The sequence below is a fragment of the Chrysemys picta genome, chromosome 4 (genome assembly GCF_011386835.1).
Source record: "Chrysemys picta bellii isolate R12L10 chromosome 4, ASM1138683v2, whole genome shotgun sequence".
Taxonomy (NCBI): Eukaryota; Metazoa; Chordata; order Testudines; family Emydidae; genus Chrysemys; species Chrysemys picta.
Genome location: NC_088794.1, coordinates 140,144,366 through 140,169,476, shown reverse-complemented (window position 1 = coordinate 140,169,476; position 25,111 = coordinate 140,144,366). Strand labels below are relative to the sequence as shown.

The 25,111-nt window shown below is 44.6% G+C and overlaps 1 protein-coding gene across 17 annotated transcripts in view; it reads left to right on the top strand.

Annotated features, from left to right (window-relative positions):
- Positions 1–25,111, top strand: part of SYNE2 (spectrin repeat containing nuclear envelope protein 2) — a 284,849-nt gene that overhangs the window by 216,965 nt on the left and 42,773 nt on the right. For all 17 annotated transcript variants that reach the window (XM_065593763.1, XM_065593775.1, XM_065593774.1 and 14 more), the window contains 8 exons: positions 1,564–1,718; positions 2,099–2,246; positions 2,782–2,876; positions 5,441–5,675; positions 7,808–8,002; positions 9,237–9,362; positions 18,210–18,365; positions 23,859–24,017. In XM_065593763.1, coding sequence (XP_065449835.1) covers positions 1,564–1,718; positions 2,099–2,246; positions 2,782–2,876; positions 5,441–5,675; positions 7,808–8,002; positions 9,237–9,362; positions 18,210–18,365; positions 23,859–24,017 — 1,269 coding nt within the window. The remainder of the gene's footprint in view (positions 1–1,563; positions 1,719–2,098; positions 2,247–2,781; positions 2,877–5,440; positions 5,676–7,807; positions 8,003–9,236; positions 9,363–18,209; positions 18,366–23,858; positions 24,018–25,111) is intronic.

The window sequence follows — 25,111 nt, the reverse complement described above, 5'->3', positions numbered from 1 at the left end:
AAGAGAGTCTGTAGGATACTTATTCATGTAGCACTATAGGTACTTCCTGTAGCTTAATTATCATAAATGTTACATGCACAAAAACAATGTTAAAAGAACATTATTAAGGTGGCAAAGGCAAGCACTCAAAAGTTAGGAAATGCCAGAAATGCCTATGCAACTTGAATTTGGCCCCCACATGCATATCCATTATGATACAGTCTTGAATTTCCTGATCACTATTTTTTTTCCACAAGGTCCCTAACTCATTTAGTGCAGAACACTGTGGCAGAAGCAGAGATAGAATCCAGTTGTCTATTCAGCTGCCTTAACAATGAGACCCTCCTTTCTCCTCCTGCAGTCTCCTGCCTCATTTACTACACACCTCCAACTTCTGCAACAAAAAAGCAGAGGTCCTACAGACAACAATTTCCTTTACTAAATTAGCCTGATGGATACCCAGAGCAGGTCCATCCTATGCAGGGAATGAGGTAGGAGTCGCCTTGAAAAAAATAGTAATTTAAGACTGTATCATAGAATATCAGGGTTGGAAGGGACCTCAGGAGGTCATCTAGTCCAACCCCCTGCTCAAAGCAGGACCAGTCCCCAACTAAATCATCCCAGCCAGGGCTTCATCAAGCCTGACCTTAAAAACCTCTAAGGAAGGAGATTCCACCACCTCCCTAGTAACCTATTCCAGTGCTTCACCACCCTGCTAGTGAAAAAGAAATGAATAAAGTAAATTAGCAGCCTGAGTAATTTTAATTGCTAGCAGAAGATGGTTCTTCATCATTAAAAACATTCTAAAGCAATCAGAAATGCAATGGAATACTTTATCTGAAGAGCGTTACATCAGAATAACTGACTCCCCAGAGCAACATAAAACATAATGAGTTACTTTTAAAAAAGGAATCAAAACATGGATTGCAGGCAGAATTGTAAAAGAGAAAAGGGAAACCTGCTGGATCTGGGGTTGGTGTAATTCCCCCTCCTCAAACTTCTGTATGAAGTTTAAGCCCTGCTACTTATGGATACTACAAAATACGCTATGCATAACCCTTTACTACTTTCATGAATGAGGATTCAGAAGGTGTGTCTGACTTTTTCCCCAAGAATAGTGCAAAGGAAACTGAAAGTGAAAAGCAACAGAGAGTCCTGTGGCACCTTTAAGACTAACAGATGTATTGGAGCATAAGCTTTCGTGGGTGAATACCCACTTTGATGATGAAGTGGGCATTCACCCACGAAAGCTTATGCTCCAATACATCTGTTAGTCTTAAAGGTGCCACAGGACTCTCTTGCTTTTTACAGATCCAGACTAACACGGCTACCCTTCTGATACTTGAAAGTGAAAACTCTCTTGTTTTCAGTCCTCTCTACTGGAATAGTACATGGAGGGATGATATAGCCCAATATGAACTAACTATGCTTCTTAAAATTCACCTTTTTCATCCATGACCCTTTAAACCTGAACATAAGGCATTGTTTATATTGTGTTGTCAAACATCACAGAAAAGACTTATATTTTCTAGACGTGGAAAAAAGGTGATATTTCTGTCAGTTATCTTGTTCCATTATTTGCAGAGCCACATGTTGGAGCTCACTGCAATGTCTCCTGACATCGAGAATCTGAATGAAGTGAGCTTTAGGCTACCACTCAGTGATTTCACTGTGAAGAAACTACAGAGCCTGAATCGACAGTGGGCTCAGAAGACAGCAACAGCCCTGGAGCATTGCAGGTCAAAAAAGCACAATAATTCCCCCAACTGTTTCAGTGTGCATGAGGACAATTAAAAGCAGATTAAAATATTTTCCATGAGCTGGTTCCCAGATTTCCAAGAGGCTTGTCAAAAATAATTCCTCCATTTTAAACTAACTTAAAAATATTCCACCGTTTTTTTGTTTGGTTGGTTGGTTGTTGTTTTTTTAATATTTTAAGTTGTTTGGAGCACAAAGGCACACGTGTTAACACGTGTTTTATGTCGAGACTAGCACAATGGGGCCTCATCTTGATTAGGGCCCATGGTGCTACCAGTCTGCCCCCTTTGTTAGAGCATAAACAGTTACAACTGGAAAATATACAACAATAGACTAGTTCCTGTGTTATTTCTTTTAACAGTGAATTTGAGGGAATTCAATCGGATGAAAAGAAATTTCTTCAGAAATGTGAAAACTGGGTACAATTTCTAGAAAAGATGAAAGAGGGTTTAAAAGTGAATATTGGTGGCAGATTTGAAAAGCTTCAGGAACAACAGAGAATATATGAGGTAATAATGCTGCAAATTTAAACTGGATTTTTAAAAAAATCTTGAAAACCATATCTTTGCAAAGAGATACTGTGGGTGGTATTATAGAACAGCAGCAGTCTGTGCAATATATAAATGGAATCCACTCAAAGTGTCAATAATACATTACACCTTGGGAACATTACGTTGGGGCAAGGCTGAGAGGAGGTTTCTTGTCCCTGCTGAAATAAATCACAAAATCTGTATCTGCAAATACTAAATACCATGTATTGCAAGTTAGACACACAGAGACAGGATGTCACCCAGACTTTTTTATAATTAGTAGTTGTGCATCTAATTCCACAAACATTATACTAAACATTTACTACTTTATGTAAATCTTGTACTCCTCAGGGCATGTGGTCCATATTCTGCTCCTTATTCACTAAATATCGAGCTGCTCAAGCATAGCTATTCCAGAATAATTCTGTGTGTAGTCAAGCCCATTGTAAAGTTTGTTTTTAAATGCCCATCAGTTACTGAACTAATATTGTTTTTATTTTTGCAATGTTTGCAGATGCTGCAAGCGGAGATTTCTGTAAATCAGCAGATTTTTAATTCTATCCTATCAAAAGCATTAGTTTTGCTGGAAACAGGAGAAGCAGAAAAAAGGTAAAAAAAAATAGATTTTTTTCCCCCTTAGTTCTTACCAGGGGCATGCGCAAGCGGGGGATGGGCAAGCATGGGCACGCCCCCACCAATAGTTGGCCGGGGCACAGAACTCCTGCAGCCCCGCCACAGCCCCAGGAACAGAAGAGCTCTGTAACCCCACCTCAGCCAAGTACTTGTGGATACATTAATTCAGATGGCTCCACGGTGCATAGATTTTCATTGAAATGGTGAGTGTATGGCCATTTATTTCTATGCCTATGATTAAGGCTGCGGGTCTGTCATGGAAGTCACGGATTCCGTGACTTCCATGACTTCTGCAGCAGCTGGTGCTGGCTCAGGGACTGGCAGAGCCGGGCAGCCCCTGGGCCAGCAGCAGCAGTTTGGGTGTGTGGGACAGGGTTCAGGGCTAGGGGCAGGGGGTTGGGGTGCGGGGCGGCGCTTACCTCAGGGTGGGGGACTCCCCGGCTCCCACCAGCACGTCCCTGCAGCTCCTAGGCGGAGCGGCCAGGGGGCTCTGCCTGCGCCCACAGGTGCGGGCCCCCACAGCTCCCATTGGCTGCGGTTCCTGGCCAATGGGAGCTGTGGAGCTGGGACTTGTGGCGGGAGCAACGTGTGGAGCCCCTGTGGCCTCCCCTCTTCCTAGGAGATGCAGAGACACGTGGAGCCAGGTAGGGAGCCTGCCAACCATCTCCCCCAGTGTCCTGGGCTGTGCGCTGCTGCCTGGTCTCCCCACCCAGCACCAGCGGGGGTGCTGGGCCACCACCGCCCCGGGACCACCCCCCTCCCCAAGCACCCGTGGCCCCCTCGCCCAAGTTTTAGATAGGGGTATATAGTAAAAGTCATGGACAGGTCACGGGCCGTGAATTTTTCTTTACTGCCTGTGACCTGTCCATGATTTTTACTAAAAATACTCATGACTTAAATGTAGCCTTACCTATGATGTATGTGCATGTGTTGATATGGTTTAATGTGTATAATATGTGTGTGTTTAATGTGTCCCTCCAAAAACAGTCAAATTTAAATTCCTGCACATATTCCTGGGTCTTACACAAAGTAATATCGGTGATTCAAGAGGTGACATGCTTCCCTCTGAGTCAGTACTAAACCACCCTCAACTGTCCCTTAAAAGAGACTTTTTAAACTCAAGTCAAAACCACGTGTGTTCATTAGAGCCTGTGGTACATCTTGCAAAAGTAGGGGTGTGACCACTGGTGTCCTGGCCAAGTTCCCCTTTGGGTAATAACTACATTCTGCCTACCAAAAAACTAAAAATCCCCTTGTAGTTTCTCCTGGGATAAGATATCCTTCACTTCCTGCCCTAACTGTTCTGCACTGTTAAAGAGTTGCTGTGTTTACAGCTGACGTGGCTATACTGTGGTGGTAGGTAAAATGATTGATTTAGTTGGGGATTGGTCCTGCTTTGAGCAGGGGGTTGGACTAGATGACCTCCTGAAGTCCCTTCCAACCCTGATATTCTATGATTCTATGATGATTCTATGATTGCCATATGTAAAGGACTCAATCCTCTTTTCCTCCATGAGTACTCGTGCTGCAACAGGGTGAGAGATCACTTAAGAAGGACACCTAGCAACGGAGCCTGCTGAGTCTCCATGTTCACAAGAGGACATGGTCTTCTGGCTAATTTTTAAAAAGCAACAGAGGGTCCTGTGGCACCTTTGAGACTAACAGAAGTATTGGGAGCATAAGCTTTCGTGGGTAAGAACCTCACTTCTTCAGATGCAAGAAAGCTTATGCTCCCAATACTTCTGTTAGTCTCAAAGGTGCCACAGGACCCTCTGTTGCTTTTTACAGATTCAGACTAACACGGCTACCCCTCTGATACTTGGCTAATTTTTGTAAACCCAACTTGAACCTAATTTGGGTAATGGAGAGATGAATTGTTTATTGGCCAGAGTATGAACTCATGGAACATCTCTAAGAATCACTAATACATACTGTGGTTTATGTGAACCCCATCCTCCATCGTAGCAGTAACATTGCAAGTGATTTACCTTTCCCCTTCCCCTTTTTTCTCTAAGGTGTCATCTGAACTATTCAAAAAGTATGCTAGCTGAACCCATTTTTACTAGCATGGGCTGAAAACCTTTCAGCATGTTAATGTGGAGCAGGCAAAAGCATATTATATCGCATGGTAGAAACCAAAAACTGGTTTGAAGGGGTTCAGCACTACACAGATTTCTTTGTAATGCAGACAGGCTCTAAGGCTCCACCTGCACTAGAGTATAATGGTGACAGGAGGCTGTTCTAGCGTTGCTCAAGTACAGCTCTATTTTGCAGTGCAGTTGCTGCCAGTATTGACTTCCATCCACTTCAAGAATGCATTTGGAACAACTTGCTTCTGGGTCTAGCTGTACCATATGCTGTTGTGCCATAGCAGGAGAAACTCTCGTGTTTGTTCTTGTATCATTTTATAGTTTTCTGTCACACAGAAGTTTTGATACACAGAGAAGTCTTGTGCTTATGGTGCTCCATTTTGTGTTTTAATGTGCTTTCAAGGTGAAGATGACATTCTGTATTAACAGTCCAATCTCTGTCCTCTTCAGAACTGAGTTTATTTCCAAACTCACATTGCTGAAGGAGCAGTGGCAGAGTGTTATCCGGATGGTTCACCAGAGGAAGAAAGATATTGATGGACTTGTGAAGCAGTGGCAGAACTTCAGGGTTTCTCAACAGAATCTCACGAATTTTCTTACTTGTACAAATAACTTCATAGCTGCTGTGAAGAGTCAGGATGGCTACAGCCTTTACCATCTTAGGAATCTAATTCATGATTTCAAGGTCATATTTTTATTTCTTATAAACAAATAGATGATCCGTGATTTTTCAGATTGAAATGACTTGTATCCAAAAAACTGAAAGGACTTCAAAGGCATTCACTTTTTGCACAAAACAAATTACTGATTTCTTTTTTTAAAGGGACAGTTTCATTAAAACTTATCCTGATTTATGCATTGTGGAAACCCACAATAAACTCCTAAATAAAATTATGATCTGGAAGCAGATGCAGTTTTTAGTGAATCTGTCCTGATGAAAAGATTCAAAGAACCTCAACAAGTTCTCGCTAAAGCACATAGATTATGCCTGCCCATAATATTGCAGAAAGTCAGCCCAGTTTTCTTTTGTTTGTCTTCATTTGAGTGACCTCTGTGAGTAAATTTTCAAAATTCCCAATAGTTCGTGAGTATTTACTGTAATTTGGAGGTTTTATGTTAATGGGAATGTTGAACTGAACATTAACAACTTAAGTTACCAGAGCTGTTTGTTTTTTAATTTAAATGTGACCCTAATCAGGCAAAAAGTAACTTTAGGTTGAATTATGAACCCAAACCAGAATCTTTTGCTTGGTTAATAGTGCAACACTGTCACGGATATCTGGATAGAGAAGCTCTTAAAGTTAATAGTTTAAAGTGCAATAGGAATCTGAGTTTAAAGTTGAACAATGTCTGATTTGAAGCCAGCTATATATTTGGTAGAGTACTGAATAATTTTTTGCTTTGGAGAGAAATATTCCATGACAGAAAATATTTTAAACAATAATATATTTTATTAGATTAGCCAAACTATTCTGAATTCATTAGAACCTGATTCTGCCAACCTTCCTCATGTCCAGTAGTACCTTACTATGGGAGAAGCAAGTACTCCTGTTCTTCTTTTTTCATAATAGTAAGGGCGCTTGCTAGTGTAGACATGGCATTGTTCACTTTATTGCACAGAATTGTGGTTTACACTTGTCCTTTTTAAAAATAAGAGGTAAGAAAACTTCAGTGTAGACAAGGCCATAATAGTTAGTTATGGAATAACCATCAGATAGGGGAAGTTTCTTCTTAACTTCTGTCCTTTAGTGTCTGGTTTATGACTTGAAGGATGAAAGCTTATATTCCTTACTAAAAATATATCTCATGTAGTATAACTGTAGATCTTCTTCTTATCAATATAAATGTCTAAAGGTTTCCTGAGTGGCACTAAACTTTTGGCCTCAGTGATACTTTGAGGCAATGAGTTCCATAGATTGATTATGTAATGTGTAAAAAATAATTTCCTTTTATTAGTTTTAAATGTGTTCCCTTTCAGTTGAATTGAATATTCCCTTGTATTATAAGAATGTGAACAGGAGCACCCAACTGGCCTGTGTATAAGGCAATCAGAAAATTTGGTTTTGATTAATGATTAGACTACTCTTTCTGCACAGACACATCCATTAGGACCTAGAACTATTGTAATTTTTAAGACTTTCAGAGCCCCACTCCTTTGTTGCTAGCCTCATTTGTTTCGTGTTTATTTTCTCCTGTTGTTAAAGGTGACCTTCAGGGGACTTTAAAAATTATACTAGTGCCTGTTTTTGCTTCTTTATGATGTATAATGAAGGCCAGAAAGTCTGGCTTTTATGGATGTTTTTCTGCTTAGTTCTTTACCTTAAAAATAACAGGAATGTTAACTTTCATCTTCCCTATTTTTGATGAAGATCTTGTTAGGGTTCACAGAGGGGGGATGTTTTTAGCTGACTTAACTGAAATGAGGTGTCCCATCTTTAACAAAGACATTCTTTCTCCAATATGTTGCTTAGGCGTTGAAGTTAAAGAGTTGTTAACAAACACAACATTTTAACTTTTTAACTGTATGACTAAAAATTCCGTCTCCTCTGAATTGCTCCACTTTCACTCTCTTGGTATAATCATTTCACTCATTATAAAGTCAGCATAGCATCTTATAGACTCAAAACAAGCAGGAAAACATGCAGCGTTGAGGGTTTTTTGTTTTATGTACATAACAAAAAGTTAAATAAAAACAAATAACAAGCCCATTTTTTTCACCCTTTGTAGGTCATCTTTTAAAAAGTGAAATTCCAAGCAGGTTTGTAAAGCTCTCTAATCCCGGGGCTGAGATTTAGAATGTTGTGGTTGTTTTTTTAGAACAAGGAAATACTTCTTCAGAGATGGCAAACCACATACTCCCTCACTGTCGATATTGGGAAGAAGTTATGTAAAGACTCAGACCCGGAGACCAACGCTGTAATACAAAAGGAACTCAGCCAGTTACAGGAGAATTGGAATGATGCCCAACTTCAAGTGGAGAAGATCATGAAACAGCTCCTTGGCACTGTGCAGGTACTCGACAGGTGTTCTCTGGGGAGGAGGACACCTTGAGATGCCTGCACACTCCTGTTCCCGTGTGGGGGAGTTCCAGGGCAGCTTGACCAGTCCTAGGGACAAGCCGGCTAGTGGGGTGGAGTGGCTCTCTGCAGCAAGTGCCCAAGGAGCCCCAGAAAGAGTAGCAGCTTCCCAGCTCTTTGTTTGCCCTTCTGTGGACCCTAATATGGAGGCCCTGCAAAGAGTACTACATGACTGGGCTGCAGTAACACCCACAAACAAGCTTACAGGTTGGGGACACAGTGGCATTAAAGGACCGAGCCCCTAAACCAGTGCCTTTGATTGGGGGTGTGGGGTATCATGGTGGCTGTGTTGTCCCCCACTTGCCCTTGCAGGGGTGTGTCTCAGTCAGTGGCCTCTAATCTCAGGTGACAGCTCCATTTTGAAGTTGTCAAAAGGCTCCCATTCCCCTTGCCTCCCCACCAGAGTTCCTTGCCAGTAAAGCATCAAGTGTGAGCTCCCCAACTCCAGACTCTGAGGAGGCCCTGTGACTCCCTTTGAGATCACTCCCCACCAGCTCCATCGCTCTATATCTGGGGGCTGTGGGAAGGCCAAAGTCATGGACTATGCCTCTGTGGAGACGGGCTGAGTAGCTGGGTGGATACTGCTATAATGGGCTTCCCCTCTTTGGCCTGCAGTAATGGTCTGTGGGCATGGAGCCTGGCTGGGCTGTGGAACTCTGCCCACGCTTTTCAGCCATGAAGCACCTGGGTGAGAATTTGGGCCAGTGGCATTAGTCACACGTCTTTACTTTCTTATAGAGCTGTTATAGGTGCAGACTATGCCAGAGGCCATATGCACCTCACCATATATAACCCCTCTGGAAATTAAGAGGTAGATCCATGAACATTTCAAACTTCATATTTAATGATATCACTTTAATTGATCCACAGCATAATTTAAAACTATGCTCCAAAGAATCTTAGTTTGTATAAAAGGAGATGTGAACCACTTGAGCTAAAATACACTTCAAGGCAAACATTAAATACAAGAGGGCTCAATTCTCCCATTAATCCATGAATGAAATTCTTATTAGGGACAGTGTGCGTGCACTGAGAGAAGATCCTGATGATCAGTCCTCTAAAACAAATTAATTTAGAAGTTGCTGTTCTTTAATTCATCCATACAGTACAGTACGTTCATATTGTGAGGTATTTGTCATTCATAACTTCCTTGTTTCTGTAAAAAACAGACCTGGGACAGCTGTGAAAAGCTAATCAAGGAATTGGAAAGCAGGCTGCGAGAGCTTAAGGCAAAAGTAAAAGATCCACTTCCAGAGGAACATGAAGAGCTCTACAAAACCAAGGAACACATTAAGGTATTGAAAGCACATTTAAAAAAAATATTCCTTGTACAATACTTGAGCCTCTAGAGACTGGATTTCTATCTTGCCTGCTCCTCTGTGAAACTGAGTTCTTCTTCTTCGAGAGATGTCCCTGTGGGTGCTCCACTACAGGTGTTGGTGCGTCCCTGCGCCTTTGCCCGGAGATTTTTGCAGCAGTACTCATAGCGGCCACGCATGCTCAGAAGCTGCCCCCCGCTGTGAATCTAGGTTGATAGTACGCATGCGTGGCCGGTCTCCTCAGTTCCTTCTCAACCGTCCCCGGCCTGAGACGGAGCTCAGCAGACTCATCAGAAAATCCTTCACTCTTGCTACATTTACCCTTTTAGTAACTAGTTGTTGTCAGTTTTTCTATGTTAGTATAGTTAATTACCCCGTTTATCTGTTTAAAAAAAAAAAAAAAAAAAAAAAATTCTGTCAGCCACGGCTATGCCGGGCTCCACAGGCTTCAAGCGCTGTGCTACGTGCAAAGAAGCTATCCCATTATCAGATGGACACTCTAAGTGTATAAAATGTTTGGGGGAAGCTCACATTCCCCAAAAATGTGCCCATTGCTGTAAACTCAGCTCCAGGGCACGGAAGGACAGGGAGCTTAAACTCAAACTGCTCCTCCTACAAAAGTCTATCGGGTCAGTTTCAGACCCAGACGCTGAAGCCGGCTCCGCTGCCCGCCACAGCCCCCCCGCCTCAAAAAAACTGAAAAAATCTACAAAGAAGGGGCACTCTTCTTCACCAAACAAGGCTATGAGGCACAAAGTCTCTCCAGGCAGATCAACGGTCTCACTGCCTGTGTTCCCTCGCCTCAGCAACTTTGATGAGCCCGGCTCTTCAGGAACCGCGCAAAAGCCGCCTGAGGCTGCGGCGGCGGCGAGAGGCTCCGGTGCCGAGGCATCAGGCTTCCAGTTGCCTGCCTCTATTACGGCACCGTTCGGCACCGCGAATGATGCGGTGCCGACATTCTACAACATGCCTGACCCCAGGCAGGCTGATATTGCCCGCCCGGCACCGACCGCGGCACCGACCCCCGTGGTGCAGTCTGACAGGGAGGCTACAGGCAAAACCCCTGATTGCAGGAATGCTCCTGTACGGCAGCCTCTCCCGGCTCAATTTTCACCTCCCGCAGGACCTTCATTACCTCACTTTACTCAGACAGCAGATCTCCTGGTATCACCTACCTTGCAACCTCCCCTGATGAATGCATATTCTTCTCCAATGCCTGAGTCAGGATCTGAGCAGTTTTCCTCCAGTGAGGAGGAAACAGATCCACAGGGAGTTTTTTCTCCATATCAAGACTCCCAGCCCCAGACCCTGGGCAATAGAGGTTATGAGAAAATTACCTCATCCCACTCTCAGGACCCTTCCTCCTGGGGGGTGAACCCCTGGATGGCACCACCTATGCCCTACCCACCACCATGGCAATACTGGACACCGTGGGCATCGTACCCTCGGGAATACATGCGCCATGGCCACTCGACCAGGCGCAATACCGACCCAGCGCAGTCCCCTAACGAATATGCCAGTGACATGAGACACCTGGCATCACAGTCACGCTTCCAGGATAAACCTAGCCCTGCTCCTATTCCAACAGAGCCGGAGCTAGCACCTGAAGAAGCATTGCTTCCCCTTCCTCCGACACCCTCGGATGATTATGCAAAATTCCAGGACCTCTTTAAAAGAGTTGCCAGTGACCTGAGAATTAACTTGGAGGTAGTCACTGAACAACAACATGAGCTAACGAACATCCTACAGCCCCCTTCTTCCTCCAGGGTGGCATTGCCAATTAATGCAGCCCTTTTAGAACCCGCTAAGTCCATCTGGCAGACTCCAGCGACAAGCCTACCTACCTGCAAACAAGCAGACAGGAAGTACTTTATTTCTCCAAAGGATTCTGAATTCCTTTTTACCCACCCGGCACCAAATTCATTGGTAGTAGACGCTGCGAACCAGAGGGCTAGACAACAGTATTCTCGTTCCGCCCCACCCAACAAGGAAAGCAAACGATTGGACCTGTTTGGTCGCAAAGTATATGCATCCTCGACCCTACAATTTCGTATAGCTAATTATACTGCAGTCCTGGCAAAATACGACCACAAAAACTATAATAAATTCATGGACTTTATTGATGACATTCCAGAACAGAGAAAACAACAGTTCAGAGCTATGGTTTCCGAGGGGCAAGCCATATCACGCACCGCTCTCCAAGCTGCCCTCGATGTAGCCAACACAGCAGCAAGATCGACTGCTACAGCAATAGTCATGCGACGGGGCTCTTGGCTCTCCTCCTCTTTTTTTCCTCGAGAAGTTCAGAGCACCATTGTAGATCTTCCCTTCGACGGGGACAAACTTTTTGCTTCTACCACGAACGACGTGCTTCATTCAATGAAGGACTCAAGGACAACCCTCCGGTCTCTAGGTCTCCAGACACCTACGACCAGAAGACGACAATATAGGTACCAACCGTACCACCGGCCACGTTACCCCGCATTCACACAACACTCCCATAGACCGCAGGAACAACAACAACAACAACGTCAAAGACCGAGATTCCAGCGACGTCGTCCAAATTCTGCAGGGGCACCTCAACCCCCGCCAACTAATAGGCAGATTTGAAGTCTTGGTTGAGGGTTTAGAAAGCAACGCCCCCACTTCAGCCGACACACCTATCTTTGGACACCGCCTACGACCTTTCTTCCATCAATGGAAGAATATTACCTCCGACAAGTGGGTCTTAGAGGTAGTTACAATTGGATACGTTATCCCCTTCCTCTCCTTACCTCCCACCCACCCACCCTCCCCGTCCCTCTTCAGGGACCCTTCTCACGAGCAGCTACTCCTCCAAGAAGTGCAACATCTCCTTCATCTGGGAGCAGTAGAAATCGTGCCAGAACGACACAGAGGGAAGGGTTTTTACTCCCATTATTTCTTAACAGAAAAGAAAAATGGGGGATGGCGACCAATCCTCGATCTCAGGCGGCTCAACAAATTCGTCAAAAAGCAAAAGTTCAAGATGGTTACCCTCACTACCATAATCCCAGCTCTGGAGCAGGGCGACTGGTTTTCTGCCCTCGACCTACAAGATGCCTATTTCCATGTCACTATACATCCGGCCCACAGACGCTTCCTTCGATTTACCCTCGGTTCGACACATTTCCAATACAGGGTACTCCCCTTTGGACTATCCACAGCCCCCCGTGTCTTTTCCAAGCTTCTAGCTGTAGTCACTGCCTACCTCAGGAAACAAGGGGTCATAGTATTCCCTTACCTCGACGATTGCCTCCTCAAAGCTTCAACATTCGACGAGGCTCTCCGGTTCACACAGCTCACAGTCGATTGTTTCCTATCTCTCGGCCTACAAATAAACAGAGACAAATCCACATTACGCCCCACCCAGCACCTGCAGTTCATAGGCGCAGACCTAGACTCCCGGACGGGGTTGGCATCTCTCCCACCCGATCGCTTCAATTCCATACACCAACTGGCCACAATCATTCACAACAGTCCACGGGTGACTGCCCGAGACTGTCTACAACTACTAGGTCACATGGCCTCATGCACCTTTGTCGTCCAGAATGCACGCCTCTACATGAGGTGCTTCCAAGCGTGGCTGGCCACGGTCTACAAACCGAATATGCACTCTCTAAACAAGACTCTCTCCCTACCTGCTCCAGTCAAAGATTCGCTACATTGGTGGACCGTTCACTCCAACCTCTGCTCTGGAGTCCCGTTTCTTCAGCAGGCTCCATCACTCACCCTGACCACCGATGCATCTATGACAGGTTGGGGTGCACATCTGTCTCACCACACAGTACAGGGGCTATGGTCACCAACCGAGACCTCCCTGCACATAAATGTCCTAGAACTTCGAGCCATTCGCAACGCGTGCCGTCACTTCCTGCCACTAATCAAGCATCACCACGTACGCATAATGACAGACAACATTGCATGCATGTTTTACGTAAACAGGCAGGGAGGAGCTCGGTCCCATTCGCTGTGCACAGAGGCTATGAAGCTCTGGAATTGGTGCATTGCAAACAACGTCCGGGTATCAGCTGCCTATCTTCCCGGGATCATGAACACCACAGCGGACGAACTAAGCAGACGCTTCCCATGGGACCACGAGTGGGAAATAGACGTGAAAACCATTCACGACATATTCAACACTTGGGGTTACCCAACAATAGACCTCTTTACAACTACAAAAAACAAGAAATGTCCCAATTTCTGCTCCAGAGCAGGACTGGGCAAACATTCCCTGGGGGACGCATTCATGATCTCATGGCACCGAGACCTATTGTATGCATTTCCCCCAATACCAGTTCTCAACAGGGTGCTGATAAAAATACGAACGGACCGAGCCAAGGTGATCCTCATTGCCCCATCGTGGCCCAGACAACTGTGGTTTCCGTTCCTCACCAGAATGTCAATCCAACCACCAATCTCACTGCCGCTCATTCCAAACCTTCTATCTCAACAACACGGCCGTGTTCTCCACTCCAACCTGTCCATGCTTCACCTCAAGGCCTGGTTCCTACATGGTTCTCCCAAAGCGAATTAGATTGCTCTGAACAGGTTCAGAAGGTGCTCCTACATAGCAGAACGCAATCTACTCGCATGACCTATCTTCAAAAGTGGAAACGATTCACACATTGGTGTTCTGCTAAACACCTTTGTTCCACCTCGGTACCTCTTTCGATTATACTTGACTATCTATTGGGCCTTAAGCAATCCGGCCTTTCTTTCAGCTCCATCAGGGTCCATTTAGCTGCTATTACAACTTTCCACGACAGAATTGATGACACGTCTGTCTTTGCTCACGCTATCACGAAGCGTTTCCTCAAGGGACTACAAACCTTATACCCACACATTAAACCACCGACCACCCCTTGGGACCTTCATCTGGTACTGTCTTGCCTAACTCAACAACCATTCGAACCCCTAGCCACGTGCTCCCTTTTACACCTCTCGATGAAAACAGCATTTCTAGTGGCAATTACCTCTGCCAGACGGGCAGGAGAAATAGCAGCTCTTATGGCACACCCACCATATACGATATTCTTTAAAGACAAGGTTACCCTCAGATTACATCCCAAATTTCTTCCAAAGGTACACTCGTCATTCCACATTAATGAACCAATACACCTGCCGACTTTTTTTTCCGAAACCACATGCAAACTCATTCGAAACCTCAATGCATACACTAGATGTACGCAGAGCCTTGTCATTCTATTTGGATAGAACCAAACATTTTAGAACTTCCTCCAGACTTTTTGTCTCTATTGCGGAGCGCTCCAAAGGCACGCCTATTTCTACCCAGAGACTCTCGAACTGGATTTCCCAGTGTATCCGGCTGTGCTATCAGATGAAGAAGGTTACACCTCCAGACGGCATTAGAACACACTCCACTAGATCTCTGGCTGCCTCTGTAGCGTTCTTACGCAAAGTTCCCCTGGCTGATATTTGTAAAGCAGCCACCTGGTCCTCTGACCACACATTTGTTAAACACTATGCCCTTACTCAAGGCCCTCTATCTGACATACGTTTGGGCAGGGCGGTACTTTCAACGGCGTTCCTACCAGATCCGAAGTCCCTACCTCCTTAAGATACACGGCTTTTAAGTCACCTGTAGTGGAGCACCCACAGGGACATCTCTCGAAGAAGAAGAGGAGGTTACTCACCCTGTGCAGTAACTGACGTTCTTCGAGATGAGTGTCCCTGTGGGTGCTCCACTACCCACCCTCCTCCCCTCTACTTCGGAGTTGGGGGGCCTCCGTTGTAGAGAAGGAACTGAGGAGACCGGCCACGCATGCGTACTATCAACCTAGATTCACAGCGGGGGGCAGCTTCTGAGCATGCGTGGCCGCTATGAGTACTGCTGCAAAAATCTCCGGGCAAAGGCGCAGGGACGCACCAACACCTGTAGTGGAGCACCCACAGGGACACTCATCTCGAAGAACGTCAGTTACTGCACAGGGTGAGTAACCTCCTCTTCTGTGTTACTGGTAAATTGCCTCTGCCCCTTCCCCCATGTCTGAGGTAACATCCTAATCTCTGCAAGTGCTGGAATTTTTTTAATTTGGCAAGACATTTCTTGTTATGCCCTGGATGGGACACAGGTTTATCACTGCCCCTGCCTCGCCAAATAAATAAATACATAAATAAAAATTCAAACCCATTAAAATAAGAAGCTAAAATTCCCTTCTCCCCATCTGTCACTCCACCTCACTCCCCTCTATGTGGTTGGATGTCTTTATTCATTGTGTTATCAGTCTACTATAGACTGTAAAATTCTCCAGGCAGGGACCTTATTATCCCCCTTGCACACCTGTGGCATGCTAAAAATAATAGAGAAAAGTAAAGGAGAGCCAGAGTGGGGCAGCAGCAGTTTAAGCCTTTGCTGCCAATATCCTGCCATGAAAGTTAAATGGCATGGAAAGTATTTCCAGTACATGACTCATTTTGGTAATTTTGCATTTGGCTTCATGGCATTGTGCTTTATCACCATGTTTATGAAGTGAATTGCTTGTTCTTTGTGAAACAAGTACGTTTACTGATGTCAGACACCTTTGTATCGCTATCAGCTCCCTGAGATCTTCTTTGTGATAGCTGGCTTCCATTCATATGCAGGAACAGTCTGCTTTCAAACACTTGTGTTGACACAGTGTTTATTAAAAATGCCTGCACCCTGTCTGCGTACAGCTACCACCACTAAGAATACCAACAATGGAGCTTTGGCAATGGAGAACAAGTGTCAAATTGTGTCAGTATAGAAGCAGCCCTTAGGTACAAGGGAAAGTATAAAAGGACCAAATAAGGACCCCAGTTTCTTCATTTGATCTTTCTTTTCATGCATAGAGCACTGGACCGGGTCTCACACAAGAGACCTGGGTTCTATTCCTGGGTCTGCCACTGGCTTGCTGGGTGACCTTGGGCAAATCACTTCCTTCCCTATGCCTCAGTTTCCCCACCTGTAAAAAAAATGGGGATAATGACCTCCTTTGTAAAGCACTTTGAGATCTAAAGATGAATAGCGCTATATAAGAGCTAGGACAGGGGTGGCCAACCTGTGGCTCCGGAGCCACATGCGGCTCTTCAGAAGTTAATATGCGGCTCCTTGTATAGGCACCGACTCCGGGGCTGGAGCTACAGGTGCCAACTTTCCAATGTGCTGGGGAGTGCTCGCTGCTCAACCCCTGGCTCTGCCACAGGCCCTGCCCCCACTCCACTCCTTCTCACCCCTTCCCCCTGGGCAGCGCGGTCCCAGCACCCCGAGTCATTGCGGCACCTACCTCCCACAGCCCTAGCTAGCCTGGGCTACGGAAGAGAGGGACTCGGGAAGGAACTGCAGGAAGGGACTTAGGAGTGGAGCGTGAGCAGGGCTGTTTGGGGAGAGACAGCCTCCCCCAGCCCATGCAGAGGAACTATGAGGGTAGAAGAAGCTGTTTGCTCCCTTTGTGCTTTTTTTTTTTTGGTCCAGTTTACCCCTCCTAGAGGCAGAGCATTTTTCCTTGTTAGCAGAACCAGGAAGGTTTTTTGACAAGTTTTCTTTATTGTAAAATGTGACTTTCCTTCATCTTTACATCACAGATATTTCCCTACTGCAGTTTGTTGTGCAATTACTCCTCTACTTCAATGACAACGTTAACACAAAACACTTTTTAAAAGCCATCAGGAAAGATTATCTCCTGGTAACTAAAGAAATGGATCTGGGGGTTGGGTTTTTTGTTTGCTTGTTTTTTTAATTTTAATATTTTTTTAAAAGTCCGGTCCGCAGCGGAGCTAAGGCAGCCTCCCTGCCTGTCCTGGCTCGGCGCAGCTCCCAGAAGCTGTCGGCATGTCCGGCTCCTAGGTACAGGGGCAGCGGGTCAGGGAGGCTCCATGTGCTGGCCTTGCCCTGAGCGCCAGCTGCACAGCTCCCATTGGCCGGGAACTGCCTGGGGAGCTGTGGGGGCGGTGCCTGCGGGCAGCACACAGAGCCCCCTGTGTCTAAGAGCCAGACAAGCCACCACTTCTGGGATCCGCGCAGAGCCAGTGCAGACAGAGACCCTGCCTTAGCCCCGCTGCGCTGTTGACGAGGAGCCACCTGAGGTCAGCGCCACCTGGCCGGAGCCCACACCCAAAACCCCCTCCCACATCCCAACCCCCCTGCCCCAACCCTGAGCCCTCTCCTGCACTCCAAATCCCTCACCCCCGAGCCCACACCCCCAGCCAGAGCCCACATCTCCTCCCGCACCCAACCCCAGAACCCGCACGCCTAGCTGGAGCCCTCACCCCCTCTAGCACCCCAACCCCCGCCCCAGCCCAGTGAAAGTGAGCGAGGGTGTTCGGTTTTATGCGATTAGAAAGTTGGCCGCTCTACCAAACCCTGCGGCAGTGTATCAGAAGATGTTGGGTGTTAGATATCTAGTAGAGACTATTTTAGTATTTTGTAGAGTAACAGGAGGCTTGTTTCTGCACTAACAAAGTCAACAAGAGCTATGCCATTGACTTTAATGGGCTCTGGATCAGGCTCAGAATAACTAACATTGGAGGGAACCCTCTAATAAAGCTAAAGAGAGATTAATCTTTTCAACTAACCATTTCTCTTCCCACCCTCCCCCAGACAAAGGATGCAGAGATAGAAGGAAAAGGAAAGGGAGGGTGACCTAAAAGCATCCTAGCAAAGGCTTTCACAGCGTTACCCTTTTGGCTGCCTATGTGTAAATTTCCCCTCCTCTTTTTCTGTGTTCCCCTCCCCCACAGGCCAATCAGAGGATTAAACCAACAGGTTTTGAAAAAACACAGGAGCTTAGTCTAAAGGATTGTTTTCCTTGTGTTCAAATGCAGGAACTGGAGAAGTCACTTGCAGACTGGAATCAGAACGTGAAAGAACTTGATAATATGAAGGCAGACTTGGCTCATTATATCCTTGCAGAAGATGTGGTGCTGCTGAAGGAGCAAGTAGAGCATTTGCACAGAAAATGGGAAGAACTCTGCTTACGAGTAAGTAACTTAGCTGTTGAATATACTGCTCATGTCCTTGTTCTTTGTTGATGCATTTAGGGTGAAACGTCTTGCCGGGTCTAAACAGCAGAAAGAAACATGTTTTAGTAGAGTCTCTTTTGTGGCATTCTTTGCCGATGCAGTTTCTTTATAGCAGCGTGGCTGAACAATAGTGGAATAAAGTTAGTCTGGGCTCTCTTTGTTTCCGTAACACACAGTGCTCCAGTTTTGCAAACTCTTAGCAATTGAGTGCATGAAAGAAATGCAACTGTTGGGTGAAATGGATGGCTTTGTTCTAACTCACAAACTAGAGTGCTAAGGCTAAACAGAGGAATCGCCTGAGGTGAAGGAGGGAAAAAGTGGGGGGAATTGTTTTGCTGTTCCTGCTACCTACTTTGTCTTTTGAATTCACAAGTGATGGCATGTTGCATAGGCTGATGTAAAATACAGCTCCAAGAAAGCTAATACATGAAATTGAGAAATAAATTAGCTTTTAGGTGTGTTTAGTAAAAAGGACTGAAACATATTAAAAATGGACTTGCCATTTCTTTAATATAATGTATTTCCAAAACTTTTCACAGTTTACTGTTCAACATTTACCATCTTTTGTGGCCTATTGCTTTATTGCATTTAGTTAGCACTGCGTTTAAATTTACTGGACCAAATTCATTCACAGAAGTCAATGGAGTTACATCAGGGATGAATTTGGCTCACTGAATTTATAGATTGGTATATATTGATGTGTAAAATAAATACATAAAATACCCATGTGTATTAATAGAGAAAGATAATGGATAAAGAAACAAAATGCTAGATTTTAAGATTCTTGATTTAAGAAGATAGTTCTAAGCTAGCAACAAATGGAACCCTTTATAGTCATAAAATTACACAGCTCTTTTTTGTAGATTACAAAAAAAACTAGAAACAAAGTTCTCTTAGTATTTAGGGCCCAAACCTTACCCAGGTAAAGGGAGTTTGGGTGCAATGGGAGTTTTGGTGGAATAAGGATTGCAGTCAGACCCTTCATAATAACTTTGATGTGGGGAAATATTTTGCCTTAAACAGAAGCCAAGTCTACACTACAGAGTTAGGTCGACATTGTCGACCTAACTCTATAAGGGTACGTCTATACTACCCGCTGGATCGGCGGGTAGTGGTCGATGTATCGGAGATTGATTTATTGCATCTCGTCTGGATGTGATAAATCGATCCGCTAATCAACGCCCGTACTCCACCTCGGCAGGAGGAGTAAGCAGAGTCGACGGGGGAGCCGTGGCAGTCAACTCGCTGCCGTGAGGACGGCCAGGTAAGTCGAACTAAGATACTTCGACTTCAGTTACGCGAATAGCGAATAGCGTAGCTGAAGTTGCGTATCTTAGTTCGAACCCCCCCACTAGTGCAGCCCAGGCATGAGTGTCTACACTACAGCGTTGTTCCTACCAATGTAAGTCCTCCAGTATATCGAGCTTAATAACTCCACCTCCACAAGAGGCGTAGTGTTTAGGTCGATGTTGTTAGGGCGCCATAGTGTCTGTGTAGACATTGCTTTACTTACATCACCTGTCAGCTTTGCATGGAGCTCACAGCTGTGAGGCACTACGCAGAGCCAACAGCCCGGGGTGTCGGCGCCCAGCAGCAGGGCTCCACACAGAGCCAACAGCCCGGGCAATCAGTGCCCCATACTGCCCCACTTAAGTTGGTGCAAGCACTCCTGGTAAGGACACACACCACCAGCAAAAAGAAGGTAGTGTGGACATGAAAAACCGCAGTAATTACTGTGGTGGCTGTACATTGACCTGACACAGGTCAATTTAATAATGTAGTGTAGACAAGGCCTGAATGGCTAATCCAATGAAATATGTTCATTATTTTACTTACTACAGCACAGTCTGAACACTGAGAATGTTAGACTTGAAAACATGTAGGCACAATATTTTCCAAGTTGGATGCCTGATTTGGGCACCTTCTGTATATTCATATTTAGACACCTAAATAAGAGGCCTGATTATGCAGTGATGCTGAGCACCATTAGCTCAGATAGTGAGCTCTGAAAATGAAAATCAAGCCAATGTGCCTAGCTACAGCTTAATCCAAACTGTAAACTTTTGGCCATTGTAATTCAATTTCAAACATACTAATAGACTCCTCCATTTTGTATGCCTTTTGCGAGATGAGTCAAAGCAGGAGAGTGAAAGATATGTATTGTTTGAAAACAATTGACATTTAAATGGAGAGGTCTGAAAGACTTTAAAAGTCAAACCCTGCCGCTGTCATGAACATCCCAGAGTGAGGCAGCCAGATGCTCATGCTGGAAAGGGTAGGGAAGTAAACAGACAAACAGTTAATGAGCAGATGCAATCAAGGGGATTAGTATTTGCATCGCTGCCATTGCAAGGTATATGTAGGTCAAGGATTTAACAATTCATATCAATAAGGGTCCTGGTCTATTACAACACACACATGTATGGTATGTGCAGATATCTAGATCTATAGTGCATGTTCCACCTCAGAGCAAAGAGGGGGACAAAACCACAGAAGGGGGAAAAGACTCATAGACTTTAAGGTCAGAAGGGACCAGTATGATCATCTAGTCTGACCTCCCGCATGATGCAGGCCACAAAAGCTGACCCACCCCCTTTCCCTTGACTCAGCTGTTGAAGTCCCCAAATCCTGTGATTTAAGGACTTAAAGTCGCAGAGAATCCTCCAGCTAGCGACCCCTGCCCCATGCTGCGGAGGAAGGTGAAAAACCTCCAGGGCCTCTGCCAATCTACCCTGGAGGAAAATTCCTTCCCGACCCCAAATATGGCGATCAGTAGAACCCCGAGCATGCAGGCAAGATTCTCCAGTCAGGCCCTCATTGACCATTGATATTATTTACCAGCGATGGCATGCTGTTGATTAATTGACTAAAATCATGTTATCCCATCAAACCATTCCCTCCATAAACTTCTCAAGCTTAATCTTAAAGCCAGAGAGGTCTTTCGCCCCCACTGTTTCCCTCGGAAGGCTGTTCCAAAATTTCACCCCTCTGATGGTTAGAAACCTTCGTCTAATTTCAAGCCTAAACTTCCCCACGGCCAGTTTATATCCATTCGTACTCGTGTCCACATTAGTACTGAGCTGAAATAATTCCTCTCCCTCCCTGGTATTTATCCCTCTGATATATTTAAAGAGAGCAATCATATCCCCCCTCAGCCTTCTTTTGGTTAGGGTAAACAAACCGAGCTCCTCGAGTCTCCTTTCATACGACAGGTTTTCCATTCCTCTGATCATCCTAGTGGCCCTTCTCTAGGAGGGAAGCACAGAAGGGAAAGGCAGCTAGTTCATAATGGCCCCCCTTCACTGCAAACTCCCCAGGAGAGTTCCTACCTGAAGTTCTAGTGGGAAGAGCTCTGTGAGTGATGGGGGAGCTAGAACAAGGAACAGCCATTCTATGCAAAATGTGCCCCTCTTAAACAGGCAGAATTGAAATCAGAAACACTTACAGGAGTTAATGCTGCTTCAGTCAGTATTGCTGTTCCCTCCTTTCCCCCATGGATGGAGTTAACTTACCTCATCAGCAGGGAGACAGCGCAGGTGGCAGAGGATAGCCGGTGCCATCATGTGATCCCCATTCTGCTGGTGTTGTTCATGAAGAGTGAGCAGGCATATCATGGATGCAGAAGAGCTTTCAGATTGGGGCAGAAATCCTTGGGGTCTCTGGATTCTTTGGTAGAGTTCTTCTTAATGTGAGTTAATGTGAGTCTAAATTAGCTGCTACCACTCAAGAAAGAGATCTTGGAGTCATTGTGGATTGTTCTCTGAAAACATCCACTCAATGTGCAGCAGCAGTCAAAAAACCGAAGAGAATGCTGGGAATAATTAAGAAAGGGATAGATAATAGAACAGAAAATATCATGCTGCTTCTATATAAATCCATGGTACGCCCACATCTTAAATACTGTGTGCAGATGTGGTCGCCCCATCTCAAAAAAAATATATTGAAATTGGAAAAGTTTCAGAAAAGGGAAACAAAAATTATTAGGGGTATGGAACGGCTTCCATATGAGGAGAGATTAATAAGACTGGGGCTTTTAAGCTTGGAAAAGAGACGGCTAAGGGGAGATATGATTGGGGTCTATAAAATCATGACTGGTGTAGAGAAAGTAGATAAGGAAGTGTTGTGTACTACTTCTCATAACACAAGAACTATGGGGTCACCAAATGAAATTAATAGGCAGCAGGTTTGAAACAAATAAAAGGAAATTCTTCACACAGCGCAGTCAACCTGTGGAACTCCTTGCCAGAGGATGTTGTGAAGGCCAAGATCATAACAGGGTTCAAAAAAGAACTAGATAAATTCATGGAGGATAGGTCCATCAATAGCTATTAGCCAGGATGGGCAGGAATGGTGTCCCTAGCCTCTGTTTGCCAGAAGCTGGGAATGAGCAACAGGGGATGGATCACTTGATGATTACCTCTTCGTTCCCTCTGGGGCACCTGGCACTGGCCACTGTTGGAAGACAGGAAACTGGACTAGATGGACCTTTGGTCTGACACAATAGGCCCATACTTATGTTCTTATGAGTTTTGGAAGCCATTCCCCTATGCCCCTTCCATAACACTTCTAGCCCCCTCTTTCTGTGTAGTCCATGTAATGTGAATGAAGAGGCAGTGCAGATTTAGGAATACATTTCCCTACCCATTTAATTTGTTGTGCATGAGGAACATATGGAACCCAAGTTCTCAGAACTGAAAGGGCAAAAGCAGAATAGTGTGAGGTTATCTAATGTATCACGTGATATGAATGATCTTTTTATGTTTCTTTTCCCTCATTGCTACTCCCAAATTTCAACCAGTTTATAAAATTATATCGGGCGTAGAATCCAGGCACTCGTAATAGGAGAGGTAAATGGAAAGAATGCCAATGAGATGATCAAAGGTGGACAATAAATGGGATCTTATTTGCATAATTTGTCGTGCTTGCAGAAATATAGGAACTTGTTACAGGGATGTATCTGAACACGTGTTGTGTGTATATACGTGTGTGTCTGTAAGATATAGCTATTTTATATATGTTTGTATGTAGAAATGAATATTTTGTTTTCCTTGTTTGTTTGGCATTGTCAGATTTCCACTGCATGGCATATGAATTGTTACAAATGTCATCATTTATAAAGCCGTCATCTAGTTTAGTAGCTTTTCTAATGGAGAGAATCTGCTGTTTGTTAGACAGTGTTTACTCCTGGTGTTCCAACCTCATGTTATAACATTCTGGTTACCATCTTTAAAAGGAAACCTGGAGAATTCTAATAAATGGTCCTGTAAATTGGAACAGCTAATTAATTTAGAATTTTGCATTTATAATGAAGTCTGCTGCAATAATCTATTGTTAAAAAGAAACATGAATATATATCTTAGCCATGCATGCTTTTGATTATATTTGTAATCGTTGGCTTCCTGCTGAGAGATTTCAGAGATGTTGACAGCTGTCGTGTATTGTTATCCATAGGTGTCTCTGCGTAAGCAGGAGATAGAGGACAGACTCAATGCGTGGATTGTGTTCGATGAAAAGAATAAGGAGCTATGTACATGGCTGGTAGAGATGGAAAGCAAAGTGTTACAGACTGCGGATGTTAGCATTGAAGATGCGATAGACAAATTACAAAAGGTAAACAGGAAAGCAGCTTTTCATGCATTCTAAGAATTTGTTGTAGACAAGCCCATACTAAAATAGGAATGTCAAACAGCATTGACAGGGTAAAGCTTAGAAGTTTAAACATTTAGGCCCCAATTGACAAAGGTATTTAGTTCCTAATTTCCATTGATACCAAGTCCTTTGTCTTTATCCCTACTGCTGATCAATCTCAGAGTCAAAACCAGAACAGAACACCCCCCTGATTGTGCTGCAGCTGCAGACTGCATTTACACTGGGGAAGGATGTAACATATGGGACCTGTGCTTGATATTTGTAGGGTGTGAAGCTAGAGCCTCCTCATCTTGGAGTATCCTTTGTAGGTAATCTATGGAGCCCTGGTAGTGCTTCATTGCTCCCCCTCTTCTCACCAGTGCCAGCTGTGGTGAAAGGGGTAGTTGGAAGGTAAATGGGGGATGATCCCAGAATACGGAGGTGTGCAGTAGTTTTGGTACTAAGTACAAAGGAGGTCATCACCACAACCAAAAAATACCTCAAAACCCACAGATCAAGTTGGAAAACAAATCTGATTTCCTTCTGTGGTACTGGACTTGATTAAGTAATATATAAAAAGCACTGTCTTAAAGACATAGAACAGTAGTCCGCTGCCAGTGTCCTTTCCTAATGGCTTAAGGGGCTCAGTATCTAATCCCAGATCTCCGAGTATAAGAATACCAGCAAAGGAAGAGCCCTTTGAACTTGAATTCAGGTTCTTTCAAGGTAACTCATTGAAAATTTAAGTTAAAAGAAAAAAACACCCCAAAAATATTAGAAATTTACATTTCTATTCTTAGGGTTATGTATCTGAAAGCTTTCAGGTCTTTAAGCCACTTATTGTTTATAGTGTCTTAATTATGGGTACTTTATTCCATGAAGAATAAGTTTTCAATGTAGTACTTTAATGTATTAAAACACCAGATCTAATGTAGTCCTTTGTGGTTTGTTTTCCCTACCCTTCTCTGTTTCATTTATTTTCTGGTTGTATGGTAAAAAAATAATAGGTTGGATCCTCGGCTAGTGTAAAGTGATGTAGTTCCATTTTCCCCAGTGGAGCTCTGCCAGTTCACACC